At 40.3% G+C, this 18,203-nt stretch overlaps 1 protein-coding gene across 8 annotated transcripts; it reads right to left on the bottom strand.

The window, feature by feature from the left end:
• Positions 1 to 1,702: 1,702 nt before the first annotated feature.
• Positions 1,703 to 18,203, bottom strand: LOC139799102 (mucolipin-3-like). 8 transcript variants are annotated; one of them, XR_011727089.1, is made up of 15 exons: positions 17,850 to 18,203; positions 16,979 to 17,362; positions 14,881 to 15,110; positions 12,962 to 13,129; positions 12,226 to 12,379; positions 11,590 to 11,674; positions 11,412 to 11,508; positions 10,717 to 10,816; positions 8,541 to 8,653; positions 8,311 to 8,460; positions 6,189 to 6,321; positions 5,986 to 6,108; positions 5,219 to 5,425; positions 4,727 to 4,856; positions 1,703 to 3,058 (listed from the first exon to the last, which is right to left on the bottom strand). XR_011727089.1 is itself a non-coding variant. In XM_071750572.1 (15 exons), exons 3-15 carry the CDS (start codon positions 15,106 to 15,108, stop codon positions 3,039 to 3,041), a joined length of 1,677 nt encoding a protein of 558 aa, XP_071606673.1. In that variant the 5' UTR covers positions 15,109 to 15,110; positions 16,979 to 17,362; positions 17,850 to 18,200; the 3' UTR covers positions 1,703 to 3,038. The 8 variants fall into 8 exon arrangements, 7 of the variants coding, with proteins under 7 accessions (XP_071606673.1, XP_071606671.1, XP_071606669.1 ...); XM_071750572.1 differs by having other exon boundaries at positions 6,220 to 6,321; positions 17,850 to 18,200; XM_071750570.1 differs by lacking the exon at positions 4,727 to 4,856 and having other exon boundaries at positions 6,220 to 6,321; positions 16,979 to 17,353; positions 18,041 to 18,203.

Here is an 18,203-nt window from a genome sequence, read left to right on the forward strand (position 1 = left end):
ATATTGATGCAAAATAAGATTTCAAAGCCCTACCACACACAACAGCAGCAGCCACAGATCTCCTGGCAGAGCAGCCCTTCATCTCCAATGCAGCCAATAGGCTAGAAAAAGCAGCACTGACTGGTACCTTCTCAGGTGAGCAAAATACTCAGGCAGATTGAGATCCCTGAACACCAAGGATCAAGCAAGTCAGAAATCTGGACAGCAAACACTTATATTGCCAGCAGCACTACCAAGCACTACAATACATGTTTGAGTGTCTGGTTTTCATCAAAAACAAAATACAGATAGCGATCAGACATGTAATACAAGCAGCATTTATTTATTTTTCCAGTCAGAATTGGACACGCTGTGCAGATGTAAGGCACCTTTTGGAGTACTGTTCTTCTTTTCCCTGTGTAACAGCAAACACCAATAGCCAAAATATACAATTGCTGCTCTGCTAACTTTATTAGCATTTGTCCCTTCTTCTCCCACCCCTTCCTTTGTTTTACATATCCTTTGCCTCCTTTTAGATAGCCCTCTCCTCTGGCTTCACTTTCTGACCCTGCTCATTCCTGTCTGAAGGCAAATTACCTTTTATCAGCTCTTTCCTCCCCAAACCCACACAATGGACAGCAAAGCCAAATTAAAAGCAGTGTAATCCATCTGAAGTAACAGCATGGCTTTCCACTGAATATCTGCATCTTGGTTGATTGAATTCTTAGCTGTGGCACAAACACAGGTCATTACTTAAAGATTCTAACAGGGATTTCACTCCCAAACAAGCTTCACAGTGAAGTTTGCCCTTCAGGCAACTGCAATGAGTCTTCTGGGGAAGATTTTTCCCATAAGGAATGAAAACAATCTATATGCAATATTTTTCCCTTCTTTGGAGTCACCCATTTTAGCTTTCCATGCTTTATTGTCATACTGCAGGTTTCTATTGCTATGATTTTTCTTGCTTAAAACTTAATCAGAATTTGACATTTTAGAGCTCTGCCAAAGTTTGTTGAAATTTATTGACAGTTTCATAAGTTAACAGTGAAGCAGCGTATGTTCTTCCCCATTTCTAAATTAAATCAGACTATTGATTGCCTTGTAACTGCATTGGCAAACAAAGTATTCCACAGCCATTAACAAAATGCACCTGCATTGTGCAAATAAGTAATTTTAGCTTCTTCTTAACTCTTCACGCCTTCTCTTAATGTCTGGATGACCTACACTAGGTGATCCTGCTCTGGCAGGGGTTTGGATTTAGTCTTTCAGAGGTCCCTTCCAATCCCTAACATTCTGTGATTCTGCATGAAAAAGCCTTGCTACTAAGTCAGCCTTTTGTATTTTGGTGATCTTAGAGTTCTTGCCATCCTTGTCAGAATTCTTTGCGTAAACTACTTTATAGGAGTAGTGATGTGCACATTATATGTTGGGTGTTGTCAAAGATACATAAAGAGTATATTTGGTGTAAGGTTTAATTCTTGACTATTGGTTTCTATGGCAAACTCTGAAACCCTGTTAAACAGTATCATCTGGGAATAGGCCCTCATCAGGGTCCACAGGAACTATCTTGAGTACAGGAAATGAAAGTTCACACACTCCACACACTGTTTCATGCCAGAAATTGCATATTGCTATTAAAAAAAAAACAAACAATAGAAATGCTCCTATATTAATCTGGCACCATATTTACTCTTCTTAAGATGAATACTCACACGCCAAATACTTAGTGCAGCTGGAAGTGTTTATTATAGCACATTTACAATGTGTAAACATTCAGACAGAGCATTTTTAGTGTCCTCCACCTTTGTGAACAGCATTGCACGTTATCACACACGGCTACAGGAATGTTATTCACAAATGCTAATTATCTGAAATATGCTTCCCTTTGGCTTCCTATTTTGCTCCCAAAGTGACTATAGAAAATAAGGCATCCATAAAGTGGTATCAGAGTCAAAAAAGTATATAAACTAAGTTGTCAAAACTGAACTTCTGTAAGATCTGATATTTCACAGCCAGCCTCTGACAGTACCAGGCTATTACGTTGGCAGGAAACATCCAGATGCATGTGGAGATATGACTCTCAGAGATACATCTTCTTGTATTTAACTTAGATAAATACAGGTTTAAACCAGGTTTACAGACTTGTGTACCAGAGAAAGATTTCAAATACAAAAATAGATATTTTGAAAGTGCTTCTCTCTGACTTTTCCTTTAAAAACATAAGGTCAGCACACTGCAAAACTAAGACTGTGACTGAGTTGACCCGGCACTGGGTATAGGAGAACATCTACATTTCACCACTCAACTCACCTCTCAAACTTCAGTGCTGGCCTGGCATATCGCTGACCTCTCTGAGAAGAGACTAACATTTATATCAAGTGGTATTTATGTTTATAGACATAGTTAGTTTACGGTCTCAGCCATATTTGAATGGTTTGTGCATCTATTCACTGTAGTGCCTCCAGAAAAAAATTATACCAAGTTTCATAGTTTTAGTTTATTTTTACTTTGAGTGCAGATAAACAAATATGCTGAGGGTTCTAGAGAGAGCTTTCATTCATTCAGTGATGTGCCAGTGATAGCCAGGTAGTGCCTGCAGTACTGAGGGCTAGGCTGGTGGTCAAAGTTGCAGTTGTCTAACACCATTTCTACTTCAGAGTTGAAAGTTACTGAATTTCTAGTCTACTCACACAATCTAGCCAAGTCTCTGAACACAGACAGCTTTTTAATGCCCTTTGCATTCTAGCACAATTTAACTGAGGAAACAAACAGAACGATGCTACAAAAAAACCCACAAAACCAAAACCAAACCAAACCAAAACTACAAAAACCAAAAAACAAAGCAAAAAAACTACCCCAAAACAGACCCCAGACCCCAGAAGCTCTGACCTAGCATGATAGTGCTTTATCAGGAAGACAAAGTTTATCATAAGAGTTTACACTGTTTTTCAAGAAAAGCAAATTCAGGCTTTAGGCATAACACTTTCCACCAGCTCCACTTGTCCAGTTCTTGAAATGTCTGCTGCTTTAAAGCCTCCATGATATGCTTCCAAAATCCATTAAATACGTTCACTACAACCTGTACAGGAGAAGAGGAAAATGTTATCAGGTGCACGCATCAAAATAGTAGTTTCATTGTACATGGAGCCTTAAAAGTGCATCTGAACTATTTACTTACTAATTTGAAATACATAGCTATGAATGACCATAAAATATTTTGAACATGTAAAAGAATTAAAAGAAGCCCTGTCCTGTAGGACCCTATGACTGCTTAAGGAGCAGAAGCTGTAGAATTATAACACAAAATCCATCTCCAGATATTTATTTTTTCCCACATATCATTTGTTTCAAAGTAAAACCAGAAGGCTGCAGTACAGAGCTAATGGGACAGTGCCCCATATTTACAGGCAACTGCAAAGCCATCCCCTGGTCTAGCTTATAGAGAAAGAAACACAATTCCCAGATAAAAAACTAGTTTGTTACACTAACAAGCTTGGTATGAAGCATGCATGTGGATCAGGTCATTTAGCACTAGGATAAAATCACTAAAGGTGGGTAATCTGTTTAGCAAACAGTGCTCTGAAACAAGGAACTTAGATGCCTATAGCCCCCCCTTCAAATCTAGGGTGCTGCTGGCTGCCCCATATCCTGAAGAACAAGTTGCTGAAGAGTAACCACGTTTTCCTTTTCAAATGCTCATCCAGAGTTCTGATCCCTGCCTCACAGTGGGTGGGAAAAAGATTGCATCCCCACCCTGTCCCACCTCACACTGGGTTTCTTGCCTGGCTAAACCGAGAGGTGTGTGCAGAAAAGGAAACATTAACATGTCTGTGCCCTTTAAACGGGAGCAGGATGCCCTGCTCTGCTTCATCCCACACTTTCATCTCTGGTAAGGCACTCGCTCAGAGCAGCAGCTCCCTGGCTCACTGCAGGCTGTGTTGTCTCTGCTTTGAAATATGTCCTCATGCCCTCCCCCTCATAAATATATTCTGTCTGGCATATAATAATATAGCTCACCAGAAAAGCCTGATACTAAGGAACTGCAAACCCCTTTGATCTTTTTAATCAAATTGCAAGTATTTTAAGACTTCCCCACTAAGGGTCCCTTCACCAAGCAAGACTCTGAGCTGCTGCCAGCTGGTTAAATATAAACCACATATCCTGCAATTAGTATTCCTGTAGAAACAAATCTTCAAATAACTGAAGCATTAAGCTATCCTTAGTCAAAGTTAGGTATTGCTTTTTCAAGTGCTCTCATAGTACTTTTAACTGCACACTGTCTTAAAACCTCAGCAAGCCAATTTTCTCCCTAAGTTTCAGGCCTGCTACCATTTAAATTTTGACACCTTACTGCACAAGGTATCATTAAAAATTGGGTACAAAGACACTGAATGAGTTCTTTAAGCACTGCCTATTGCCATGGGAACATGAAATGTTAATGCTTATACATTGCACACACAAGGTTCCCAAGTTACTGTATACATTACCTAAATTTTTGCACTATTTTTCATATGTTGAGTCCTAATTTAGAAGTTCCCTCGCCTCTCCTGAGGAGTTTGTTGGCTGTAGAGGGATCACTAATGGATTCCATTCTAAAGCATTAGAAATAGTTAGGTATATTTCTGGAGTTTTTTTCCCCCTCCACCCACAAAAATTAAGTATTCTTCATAAACACTATACCACAGACATTTTGTGTTGCGTTGCTTTTGCATATACCTTAATGTATAATATTAATATAGGTACATACCATTACAACAACAGAAGAGAGATGCAGAACTCTCCTCCTCTAACCTGTACCTGCCAGAGTTTGGTAAGTCTTTGCACTGTGATATAAATCTCTGAAGTTCTGTCTCCGGAAAGCCATCTTGCTGGTAGTGCTAAAAATTGGTATTCAGTTAAACCTTTAACGTAAGGCTGAAACATATAATAATCCAACTCCTCCCCAGACCACTTTTTAGACTTTGCTTGAGTCTGAAATTAGAAGCTTCACAGAACCAAATATGAAATTACTGGTTTTTACTAGATATTTAGTTTACACTGGAGCAGAAAACCAGATGATTATTTAAGAAAACCAAGGTAGGGAGGGACTAAAACCCTCTCCTCATCACGCTACACCCTCATAAGCAGCCATTGTTTTTCTTTAAATTGGCATGCACTGAAAGTCAAAATATTGAGGGAGATGAGAGTCTTGAGAATCTTGCATTTTTTTTCCAAACACAGAACAAAAGTCCATGCTTACCTTGACAGTTTCATAGGTATCAGTAATGAGTGCAATGAAGAGACTCAGCACCATATAGATGAACAGACTGATGAAGGAGTAAAGGTAGATCCTACTGAATAACCAAACCAAGTAACTTTTCTGCTGCATTTTTGCAAAGGTGGCAAACATGTCATCTCCATTGATCAATGAAAAAAGGCATTCTGAAACCATGTTCAGAGAACGAAACTAGAGAGGAGGGAAGAAGAGAAGGACACCCATCACTGCTTTATTTGAGTCCAAAGACTCTACATAACACAAAGAGGATACACAGCTGATGACAGTGTGCCTCAGGTCTCTTTGTACACCCAGGGTATGACAAGGTGCAAACAGTAAAACATTTGAGAAATAAGCAAAGTTTTTTACTTTACTTATACTTTACACATCCTGTATATATATACATTCAAGTCAGATAAGCAGATTTCACTTTTAAAAAGGATAAATTCTCTACAGCTTTAGGCTGACACCAGTGTTCTTCAAGATGAAAATTATTTCTCAAAATACCAGCATGTGATTGGGAGTCACGGCAGCTTCCACTTCTGACTCAAAGCTTTCATAACTCAAGGAAAGTCTGACTGAGTCATGGAAGACAGATTCCTCAAACAGAGCAGCATCATGCTGAGGATGCACTCTTTTATATTAAAGGGAAGCCTTGACATGGAAACTTAGAAGACAACATTAGCAGATCCCTCGTTTGGAAGCTGTTCTATTATTCAAGTTGTCTTTTTTTTTCACGTTAAGTGTGTTACCTTCACATGGTATGGTCCCAGTACAATCCATCCACAGAAACAGTAGCCCAGGTAGATCATAGCAGCACAGCAGCAGAACCGCATTACATTGGGTAGTGCTGCTCGCAGTGTAAGGATGAGAAGCTGCACAAAGCAATGTAAACAGTTAGAACTCACCCAGGCATTTCTTTCAGTCCTCTTATAGCAATAAACAGAATAAATACCAACAGTATGAAGATCCCAGGAGATCCTTACATTATACTTCTGAAAGAAACCTAGGTAGCGAATGACTCCGAGCCACACAAGCATAGTGGATGTTCCCAGCAGTATGCTACAGACATCATAACTTGTCAGACTCTAAAAATAAGAAGACCAAAAAAAACGAAAACAAAACCAAAACAAAACACATAAATTAAAAAAAATTTGAAAAAAGAAAGAAAATAAATCAAGTGCACCCTGATTACTACAAAGATCTGTTAAGATATACTGTTTTCCTTGGCAATCTCTGCCATTAAAGATAATTCGGGGCAATAAGCCTTAGAGAGCATAGTCCCACCAAAGAGCAAGGGCTCTTTCAAGTGTAACTCATTTTATCTGCCTTAACATACTGCTGTTTGTGAAATAGATTCTGACAAGACAAGCTTTGTTTGCCAGGCCAAGAGGGCAGTTGTAGTGCAGGTGCAGGGACAGCCCCTCTGTACCTGTCTCACCAGGACCTGCAGAGAGGCACTGCAAGCAGTTTTATGCTGCTTTGAGACCTGCATCAACTACTTCTGGAATCTGCATCAACAGAATTCCCAGGGCATCCTGGGAATCCCCACACTGTATCCCAATGGACAGTGTGGATGTGACTTTAGAATTGCAGAGCAAAGATTCTTCCAGTGATTAGACAAAGCAGTGTTTTTAAAATAGCACAGCCTGTCAGCAGAGCTCAGATAAATACTAAGGTGGAGGGGTAGAAATCTATCATGGAGAAGACTAATGAGTTTCTAATTAATTCTAACTGGAACTTCATCTATATTTTATTGGCACTTAATCATTGGGTTTTTTTTTTCCATCTATACATACTGGTCTGTTTTCCTCCAGGGTAGCATTTGTGCTGTTCCCTGAACTACAGCTTGACACTTAAATGGATCATGATAAGTTACTTGAATGAGAAATTTCCACTGTTTTCTAATTTTATTCCTCTAAGAGTTGACTAATCTTTTATATTAGTGTGATTCATTTACAGCTTGACAACAAGCAAATACAGGCTACTTCAATGTGAACTTGTTATTCAGTCATTAAGTCTCACACAGCAAAATGAAACAAGATCTTGTTATGGTTCACAAGGCTTGCAAAAGGAAGTGAAATGTACCTGAGGAGAAGAGTTCTAGAAGAGTTCCCTAGAAAGGGAACACATATAAATAGATATGTTTATGTATGAGATATGGGAATCCCAAATGCAAGATCTCATACCAATCTTGATCTCATTTCTGCTTCTTCCTAAGCAGGATGGAGTTATCTTAGCTGACTTCCTCATAGCTTCTTTCAGCTCCAAAGAACTGAGTTTATAGGTTCTAAGGTAAGATAGGGCAATTTGTACAGGCGATTTGATAGGGCAATTTATGATAGTCAAGCTGTCACCAGATGGATTTCAGACCCATCCTTTCATCACTACTGTCCAAAGTCTTTTGTGTCGCAATGTCACAATTCAAAGTCTGCTATAGACTTGGTGAAGAACAACATTATCTGGATAGTGGAGTGCTTCAGGAGAGCATACTGTAATACTTTTTCTTCCCTAATTCTCATTGCACAGAATACGTTGTTAAAAGACTTTTTTTTTTTTTTTTTTTTTTTTTTTTGCTATATAATTTTTTTTTTTAGAAATTGAAGCCCAAGAACTGTGGCTGTGGTATCTACATGCTGGAAACCAGAAGCTGGGAAAGCAGCAAAGTGATGTCTGAGAGAGTTCCTGCACTAGCTAAACACTTGTTAAATGGGGAACAGAAAGTTAAATGCTAATTTTTTCATTTAAATACATTAAATAAGCAAATGTAAGTGGTCCTAAATGAGGAAGAGGGGCAGTCAAGAGTCTTAAACTTACAGAGATTAAGTTCATTTCATTCCTTGAAGTTGCAAAAGAGCAAAGATAATTAGAACTAAATCTATTGATATTTGGAGGCTTTAAATCTTGCAGCTGGAAATAACACACCTCAGTTATAATTCCAGAGAAGAAGTCAGATTTTAAAATGTCATGCCATTCAGAATCAAGTGCAGACAGCCTAAGGGCCTCCAATAGATATAAACCCATCTGGGACAGAAACAACCAGTTTTGCTTTTACCCGGACAGGGCAAAAATCCTACCTTGGCTTGTATCTCCATCTTTAGAGTCGATCCAACAATAGTTAAGACATCACTAACCATAATCAGGATGTACCATCCATTAACAAATTCCATCTGATCACTGAAAGAGACTTCTTTCTTATAATAATATAGGAAAAATCTTACAAATTCCTAGGAGAAAGGAGGAGAGGAAAAAGTTGATCAGACTTACACAAGACATGAAGACTTTCCAAGGAAAGAGCCATACCCACCCTTTGGAGTTGAATTCCTTTAACAACTGATCGTGTGCACAGGATCAATGAGGCCAGACAAGTCAGTATAACAAAAGCATCAAAGATCATCATGTAGTGAGTGTTCTTCTGTACTGCAAGAACAAAAATGTATATGGTTATAATCAAATGCATTTCATCTTGTAGACCATCTTGAGTATTGAAGTAAGAATCAAGTTTTGATGTTAACTATATGATTATACAACCAAATTAAGAAAAATCTTAGCATTTTTCCCAAAGAAGTTTATCTGACATATTTTCATGAGAGACACAAGGGAATCTGCACTACAGATAATATTTCAGTTAATTGAGGAAGGTTGATACCACATAAAAGATACACCAGAACATAAGCACTTCATAAGCCCTGCAGAATAAGAGGTGGGAGTCATCAATTTTACAAACACTGGAATGGCCTTTGGAGAGGCAGAACTTGTAAAAAACAAACAATCAAACAAAAACAAACAAAAAAAATCCAAAACAAAACCCAAACCATGAAATTTAAGGTATGTATCTTCTCTTCCAGACCAACATTTGACTATCAAGTATATTTTTGTCCTAGAGCAGTACAGATAATCTGCACTGCTGCTCAGCTAGCAGAGGCCAATATTGAGCATGAGTGAGTTCTCCATCTCTTATGATACTAAAATTCACATTTTTAGGCAACAAAGACCAAATTTTGCATGAAAATTATCACTAGAACTCTTCTTGGTTTTTATACCTACCATACAGCTGAAACTAGATGAGACAGTATAAGGATTAGATTTTTAATGCTAAGAGAGTGATTGAGAAAAAAAATGAAAACAAATTAATGCTGAATTTTCAAAAAGATGCAGTAATTCTCCAAAATGGGATCCTGAAGTTCTAGATGACTTCACACACTGCACTACTCAGAAAATGCAAACCTCCTTGCTTCCACTGAAGTCCCTGGCACAGGTAATGTTGCATTTAAGTTCATTTTTTAGTGGAGGCCAGAACAGCAACCACGTGTCTGTGTCCAATTGCAACCACTACTTTAGTATTTTTCCTTAGCTTTCAGAAAACAATACAAGGTACTCCAGGCAATGATTCTGAAAGCTGCTCTAGAGGCAATCTACATAGATATCAAATGTGGATTATTGCAGCAGCCTGGTATAAGACCTTCCTGTACTGCTGCACTAGCAACCTGTTGGAGGTCACATGCCATCTGGTGTGCATTTGTAAGATGGCAGCTAACAAAACTAGTGGATAAAGAGCCTTTAGTGGAATGTATTTTTGTCTAAGTGGTGTGTTTTGTACTCTATGATGCATTTCATTAAATTCCCTAAAATTAACTCTAATCTGAATATTTTTAAAAAAAACAACAACCCTTTTTTTTTTTTTTTTTTTCACTAACAACTCTTCATTTCCTAACATAGGCATAGCAAAGGGGAGAGTGAGTAGCAAAGTAGAAAAATGGACTTGATTCATCCTACTGCTTACCTCCACAAACAAATAAAAAGGATAACTGGAAGTTATTATTTCCAGTCCTTGAAAGCTTCTGACTTTTCAAGACACCATTGGCTCTAATCAAAAAATATTTAAAACAATGTTTTGTCCAGACTCGATAGCTGCTGTTGTAATTATTTAAGAAAGATTATTTAACCCTACTGTGCATCTCAGTTACACACAAATACAAGCCAAGCAACATTTAAGCAGCAGTATGGAGTGCTTCTAGCCATTCCTCTTTAGCAAGCCTTAGCAACAACACTTCCTTATCTTTCCTGGTGTTAAGTCCTGAAATAAGAGTGAATCAGTTTCAACTTTCCACCGCTATCGTGTGTCCTTCTGTTGCCTGGTGCTAGAAGAACAGTTGACTGTCCTATCTCAAGTGATGCACAGCATAAGAGCAGTAGCTGAAGCTAGAAGGATGTACAGTGAGGTGTGGAGAAATTGTGGTTTGATGGTATCGATGGTGCAAGAACTGCTAAGGAAAGTAAAGGTATGACTGGGGCCCCAGGATTTCAGTTCAGAGATTACAGTACAGCAGTTCCCTAGAAAATCAGAATTAAGAGCACAGTCACTAGAGAATATATGTCCATTTTCAATATGTCAATCTTGTCAAACAGAAAACTGTTGACAAACATTGTGCTAGTGTGACAAAAGTTTAGCATGAAAATCTGAACACATTTATGTCACTTACTTGATCCAGAAACATGCCAGTCTTTACATTCCCTGATTGCTATGTCGTTGTCTAGACTTATTTTAATTCTTCCACTATGTGCTTTATTATCAAACACTATCTGTATTAAAAAAAAAAAAAAAAAAAAGCATGTCTTTTTAAAGTTAAACCATGAAATATGCAGTGCACTGTATTGCTGAGCTTGCATAATGATTCAGAGTAGATTTCCTAAGGGATAAAGTTATGAAATATGTTTAAGTAATTCCAGTAATGGTAATGGTAATTCCAGTCTATTCAAATGAATGCTGTCAAAGGTAAATCTGGTAAACCATGTTTTTGCCACAGATTGCTTGATCAACTATATATTAGGTGAAATTCTTTTCAACTACAGCCTCCCTCTTCTATGATCTGAAAACAACCTTCCTAAGAGCATCTCTCTGAAGAGGTTTGTGTTTTCGCTACCCTTCAGGTGGATTAGAAAACAAAAGGCTGTAAGCCAAGTAAGCCCTTAAAGATCACATCACAAGCACTCAGAGCTTAACCTCCCACAATCTCAACTGTACAAGGTACGCTAAGCCAGGACGAAGTCATCCCAATACCACTGGGGAGCAGCCAATGACACTCTTCAGAAGACATTTGCACTGGCTGTGCATGGTAAACCAGCACGAGCAATTTCTTGCTCTGAACAGAAAGCCCCGTGGCAGCCTCCCACGTACCGTCAGGGTGAAATCGTAACAGTCAGGGAGCTCGTGGTGACGGACAGTCTGGAGGTTGATTGCCTTCAGATTGAACGTGAGCTGCACCGTCACCAGTCTGCAAGAGAGCTTCGTATTAGCTTTTCACATGGGAAAAAGAATAAATAACCTAATATGGGAGGTGCTGATTCCTCCTCACCTGTGGAAATCCAGAGTGAAATTCAAACTGTGCTTTCCCACTGTTGCGTTGTCAAACGGCGTCGTCGGCTCAATGTACAAGCAGTCTGCAATGGATAAGGGCTTACAACAACATCTCAGGGGTTATTGTGCCCTTTAACTCTAATCTGCCTTTCCCACTCTCTAGGCTGGACAGAGCCGTTGGCTACACCAGGCAAGATAGTGCCCTTAAATCATTTGGGAGGTCAGATGACAAATACATTGCCCTTCCTGACCTGGCAACACAGCCTAGTTGAGAGGCATCTCTGCCCGTGGCAGGGAGGTTGGAGTGTATGATTTCTAAGGTCTCTTCCAACACAAGCCATTCTATGATTCTATTACCCAGCCAAATTATTCCTCATTAATTCTTAGGGAAGACTTCTGAAATTAACCTGAAAAAAATTGTATTTGGTGGTCACCAGTGCTAATGACTTATCACTTGTTTTGTGGCATAAGACAAAGTTTCCTTGGAGGTGCAGGCTAGAGGTTTATTAGACAGCAGTTTTCTAGCCAGTTTAGTCTGATGGTAAGTTCAATATAGATCAGATAGGAGTATAATTCATCATAAATGAAGGGTCCCTCCTCCCATATAACTTATAAAAAAGACTTGCTTCATTACCAGTCACAATCTCTGGGTCTATATCAAAGGTGTCATTTCCAGGACAGATGATTCCTTGCTTGTAGAACTGCTGACACAAAGCCAAAGGTGTCTCTTCTGCTCCCTTCTTCTCATAAGCATGGTTTCCAACAGAAATGTTGGGCAGCTGTAAGTACTAAAGTTCAGAACAAACAGAAAAACCAATTTAGATAGCACCAAAATGTTAGTTGCTGGGAAAAAAACAAAACACAACAAAAAAACCCCAACAACACCAAAAAACTCCACAAACAAATAAAAACCCCTGAAACACAGAAGTGTTTGGATCTGTGCTACAACCCATCTTTTTTTATTTAAAAGGTCACCTGAAGAACTCAGAAACCCACACCACGCAACAGCTGAGTCCCCGTATACTTTAAGGTGTTTGACAAAAGCAGTTAAATGCAGGATCTAGATCAAAATACTTTTTTGCTAACTTTCTGATCTTCACAATAATTTCTAAAAAATTGTTATTTGCAAACCATTCTGGCACAAACCTAAAGCCTGAATTTAGTGCAGAATAAGTATACTAATTACCTTTAAGGATGTCACCACAAATACAATGCTCTGGCAATGACAGAAAACCTGAATGAGTCAACATTCTCATCTTAAGCAGCCCCCACAGAAGTTCAATTTCAGGCAACATCAGAGAAGGTGAAAGAAGAAAAGATACCCAGGAAAAAAGCATATGCATTGTACAAAGTGGTGTGACAATCCTTACCTGGTTTATGGCAAAGAATATCTGGTCATAGACATCTGTCTGGGTGTACACAGCGTAGGTATCATCCATTCTGTCCATGTATCCTTTCAAGAAGAGATGTTTAAATGCAACTGTGTTCTCTTCTTTGAAGGCAACCACCATTTGATTGCTCAATCCAAAAACCACCAGCTGAAAAAGAAGTTTATATTTCCTGTTCAAAGAAAAAAGTTGGCTTCTGGATTAACGTGTGAATCCTTCCTGGCAAACAACCACTTTCATCACACTGGGAGACACAGCACTTACGTGCAGGCTGCTCCATTTCACAGCTGGTCAGAAGAAAGCTCAACTTTATGAAACTACAGGTTTCAAGAATATTCCTTTAACATGTTTACCAGCATCTTAGCCAAGGACTCACACTTTTAAAAAGAAAAGGATACCATCTCAAATTCAAGCTACCCATATACAGTTACACATGCTTTGTTAGTTCAGCCTGACATTAATATGACTTGCCTTGGGGAATATCAGTGTACCTCAGCAAAAATGCAGGACAGGACTTAACCAGACTCCACTTACTTTAGAGCACAAAAGGCAAATTGAGGACAACTAAGAAAAACAAACCTCCCTCCCAAAGGTTTGGGTGAAAGGCACTTTGAGAATAACTGATCAAAAGTGTGCTTGTAACAGGATAACCTCTGAAGCTGTTAAAAAATACATTGCAATTGTTCATGAAAAGTTAGAACAGAACCCTGACAGCTACTGCCCAGGCTGGAAAAGTTTCTAGAAGAATGTGATGTATTCTTTGTGGGAGCTCACAATTCTCTTAAGTGACTATTGTTTCAAGTCTAGCCTCTGGAGTATTGTGAAGAAACACATCTGAGATAAGTGAATCAGTAGTCTACAGATAAGTTTTATGGCCACAACGCCAAATGGATTTGTAGGTTTTGATAAGGACAACTCAGCTACAGATACTAAAATGCTCTGTGGGCAAACTCAGCATGCTAGGGACACAGGAATACACTAGCAAATCAACAGTGCTAAAACTGACTTGTCTGAAGGCAGATTGTCTCTGAAAAGGCTAAATCAGCATTAGTTTCTTTCTAATTTCAGTCACTCCACCATCAAATTTAATTTTAATTGCAAAATGGGACAGATGAGTTTCAGGGGACGATGATACAGTTCAAAATAAGCACTAAGGGATAAAAACATACTGCCAGATGTACACAAATGAATTATTTGTGAATTTTGTCCCATCACTCATGCAACTGTGGAAAAAATTCTTATCCTCATTTGCGTTGTCACTGACAGCACCATAAATGTAATTCACACATGGGCAGCTCTGAAGGATCGTTGTCTGAGGCATTACAAAGATTTTATGAAAGACCATCTTTCTCCTAAAACACAGAACTTTGGGACAAACAGTTGCATTTTAGGCAGCAATTAAATGTGTGATACGAAATCTAAGGTGCAAGGCTGGGTGAGAGGAAGAGTGGGACAAAATTTCTGGATTTTTCAGTACAAAAGTTTGTATACTCTACACAGGGCATAAGCAAACCTAATGAAAATGCTACTGATTCCACTTATCACTAATATTGAAACACAAAGTGACTGTGCCTTTCCTTGAACAGAGGAGTGAAGAAGATACTGGGGAAAACAGATGTACAAGGCTGCCAAAAAAAAAAAAAAAAAAAAAAAAAAAAAAAAAAAAAAAGTAAAGTAGAGCCTTCTTTTCCCCTTCATTCTTAGGAAAGCTATCTTTCAGTCTATAGTTTTAAGAGAAAATTAGGCCATCTGAGATCTAAGCTACATATCTGCAACAAAGCCAGTTTTCCAGTCTATCCTCTCCCTGTATCTGCATCACACCAGGAAAAGCATTTGTTGCCTGCACTCCTTATTTGTATTCCCATGGGCTAAGAAGGGTCCCTGCTTCCATAGTTACTCACCTGAATAGTAACCATTGCTATTTTGAGTAGCTGAATACCAAGTTTCCAGGGTTTCCTGCCCCGGGCCCAGAATTTCTCACATGGATTCATAAAGAAGAATTTTAACTTCCTTCTAAGCTGGTCTTCCAAAAGGCACTCCTGTGACACTGACAAGTGTCTTTTGTAGCTGCCAAGATTTTCATCATCATGAGCACTACAGCTGCTCACGGCCACTTCAGGGGTTTCCATTTCTGAAATGAAAAGAAGTCCATGACAGTTGGAAACCAGGCAAACAAGAAGACAATAACATCAAATCAGTCTACACTGACAACCTGAACTCCAAAGATATTAATCTTCTGTGAAAGTCACATTATACTGGATTTAAAACGTTCTTCATGATATTGCACATGTTCTGCAGAACCCAAAGAAAAGTTTGGGCAAGATCTTAAATTTGCAGGTAGGCTTTGGGACGTTTATTTAATAATGGAATTTCTGTCCCTTTGGAATTATGGAGTCATAATTGCTGAAAACTTCTTCTCTCACTTGCCAACATCATCATATATGCAAGATATCCTGACTCATTTCCTTCTGTGTCCAGAAGGATACCAAAAGCCTCCCATGAGCATTCACTCTTCTGGCAGACTTACATACTTGTGTAGATAATATTTTCCCCTGCTGCCAGCCTGCTGTCCAGTCTTTGAGAGAAAAGGAATTTTCAAGACAGACAGCATTTTTCTTAGTCATTAGGGTTAGCATCGTTCTCTTTTGGAAATGGAAACCCAGGCTGCTAAATTGCAATCCAGACACATTACCTGAGTGCATTAACTTGTCATCTAGCAAGATTACGTCTATTTCTTCAGCCATAAAAGAATGTATGTGACCCAATCATCATGATCATGAACCAGATAAAAAGAGCAAAAGTCAACTGCAGTCAAGCACTGTAATTAGCCAAAACAGCTCACATTTTAGATGAGTATGAAGGGAAAGATTAGAAGGGAACCTTATAAACACAGCCTGAGATGTTACTCTCTGTAATATTCAACATGTTTAAATGTTAATCTGCTACTAACTTAATTGACTCCCAAACACTTTACTAATGCTCTAAAAAGTACTTTTTAGTACCAGGAATGTTTATTTCAGACAGAAGATTCATAACCCAGAAGAGACTAGGTTAGAAATAAATTTAAAGAAGTGTCATATTAGACAAATTATTCTTAATTCGCATAAGTGAAGTTTCTCATATAACAACGTATGTTATATGTTATAAATTTCTCATATAAAAAAACCATCGAGATTAATTTGGGAGAATACATGGACTAGATTCCTTCTCCTCAAGCAACCAGTGCACAAACCAGAACCCCAATCTGTTTTCAGATCCAATTCAAGACCTTCAATTTTCCCAGCTGTCACAAGAGGGCAAGGAAAGTTTTGAACCAGCAGTTTAACCCTACGAATAGACCCACAAAAAACTTAAAAAAAAAAATAAAAAATCATCAGCTCCTGTTTTACCAGGTCTCCACTGTCCTGCAGGACAGAATATGCCAGAGTTTCCGCACGTATTTCTTACAGCTGATCAGTCATTTTCCAGTTAAGCCCTACTCAGCTACTGAAACATTCCTGTCAGTGAATGTGCCTGAATAAGAGAACCAAACAAAACCAAAAAAACCACCAACCACCACCACCTAACTGACCTCACGGTATCGGCTTGAGAAGGTGTTCCAGACAAACATAACACGCAGTATAAGTATTATTTTATTAAACTGCCAAGAGACTGCATGTGCTCTGCGGACGGGGGGTGACAGCAGATGCTCCCCTGCCCGCAGCTCCGCCGCATCCTCCCCTCCGAGACAACGCAAACGCTTAAAGAACAGCGCTTCTCCTACAGCCTTTCAGGGCTCCCAGGGGACCGATGTGGGTCTCACCTCCCTTCCCTTCCCTCCCCTCCGCAGGACACCGGCCATTCCCCGGGAGCGGGCGGATCGGGGCAGTCCCCTGTCCCTACCGGGCTCGGCGCGGCCCGGCTGGGCGCAGATTTACCGGAACATCCACAGGCTGGAGGCCGGGGACTCACTGCCCGCCCCCGCTCCGTGCTTTTACGGGAAACGCTGCAGCCTTTTACCTGCCAGAAGGGTCGGGCTTCTGCCGGCGAGGTCCTGCCGCTCCCGGCCCAGGCAAGCGGCCAGGCGGGGGGGGGGGGGGGCTGCTGCCGCCGCGGGGGTGGCCGTGGGGGTGCAGAGCCCGGAGCTTGCTGCCCGTGGCCACGCCGCCGCTCCCGGGCCCTCCCGGCCGCCCCCCTCCTCCTCCCTCCCGGCGGAGCGGCTCCGCAGGGGGCAGGGCGGGGGGCTCCGCGGGGGCTGTGCTGGGCTGTGCACACAGGGACCCGCGGTGTCTGTCACCTTCTGCTTCTCACCTTCCTCCTGCCGCACCTGGCTGAGGGCTCTCTACGCTGGATGTCCTTTCTATGGGATGGTAATGCCATCTCCCGATTTATTATCTTAGGCTTCTGCATCAGGGAAAAAAAAAGGTAACACTTAGGTTGTAATTAACTGTGTCCCATCCGTAATAAAAAAATACCCCTTTCTGGTCACATAACTGTAGTTGTGAAGGACAACCAGCTGCACAGTAAACTAAGGGGAATGACTGCCATGCTTAAATCATTCCACTTGCATGCAATTAAGCTATTAGAGTTATTAAATGGACTTCAAAGAACTGTTCTCCTGTCCTGGGTCTTGGCCAATTTCACCGCACTGCGGAATGATCGCTCTGGTGTTGCTGCCTGACAGGAGGCAGTGCCCAGGATAAAGCCCGGGTTACGGTAACTGCATCCACTCTCCAGCTGCCTAATTCTGCTGCAATTACCATGTGAGCATTGGTAAAAAGAAGTGAAAGTAAAGTAAGGACACGGCAAAACCAAGGAGAGCGTCAGTTTTGAGAGAAGTCTTCCTAGCTGCAGAAATAAATGGTAGACAGCAAGGATCCCTCCCACCTACCATGAGGAGAGTGTATGATCTTTGGTGTCATCCCAAGGACCAGCATTGGTTGTTCCAGGGATACAGAGGGAAAGATGCTCCGGGACTCATGTTTTACATTGCAGAAAAGCAAACTGAGCTATTTTTATGCATCAAAAAATATGAAAAATGTGGAATACAAATCTTCGTATTATTTCATCGAATGGTCTAACCCTCCTTAGCAGCTGGAGAGGTCCCCAGCACCGTTCAGCAGGTAATGGCTAGGAAATGCTGGGGCAGAAGGCCGTGGCTGGCGTGTGGCTACCAGCGGCCGCCTACAGGCCCCACCATGCTTTGCTCCCCACTCATCCGCGGCGGCGGTAAAGTCTTCCGCGC

The sequence above is a fragment of the Heliangelus exortis genome, chromosome 8 (assembly GCF_036169615.1).
Source record: "Heliangelus exortis chromosome 8, bHelExo1.hap1, whole genome shotgun sequence".
Taxonomy (NCBI): Eukaryota; Metazoa; Chordata; class Aves; order Apodiformes; family Trochilidae; genus Heliangelus; species Heliangelus exortis.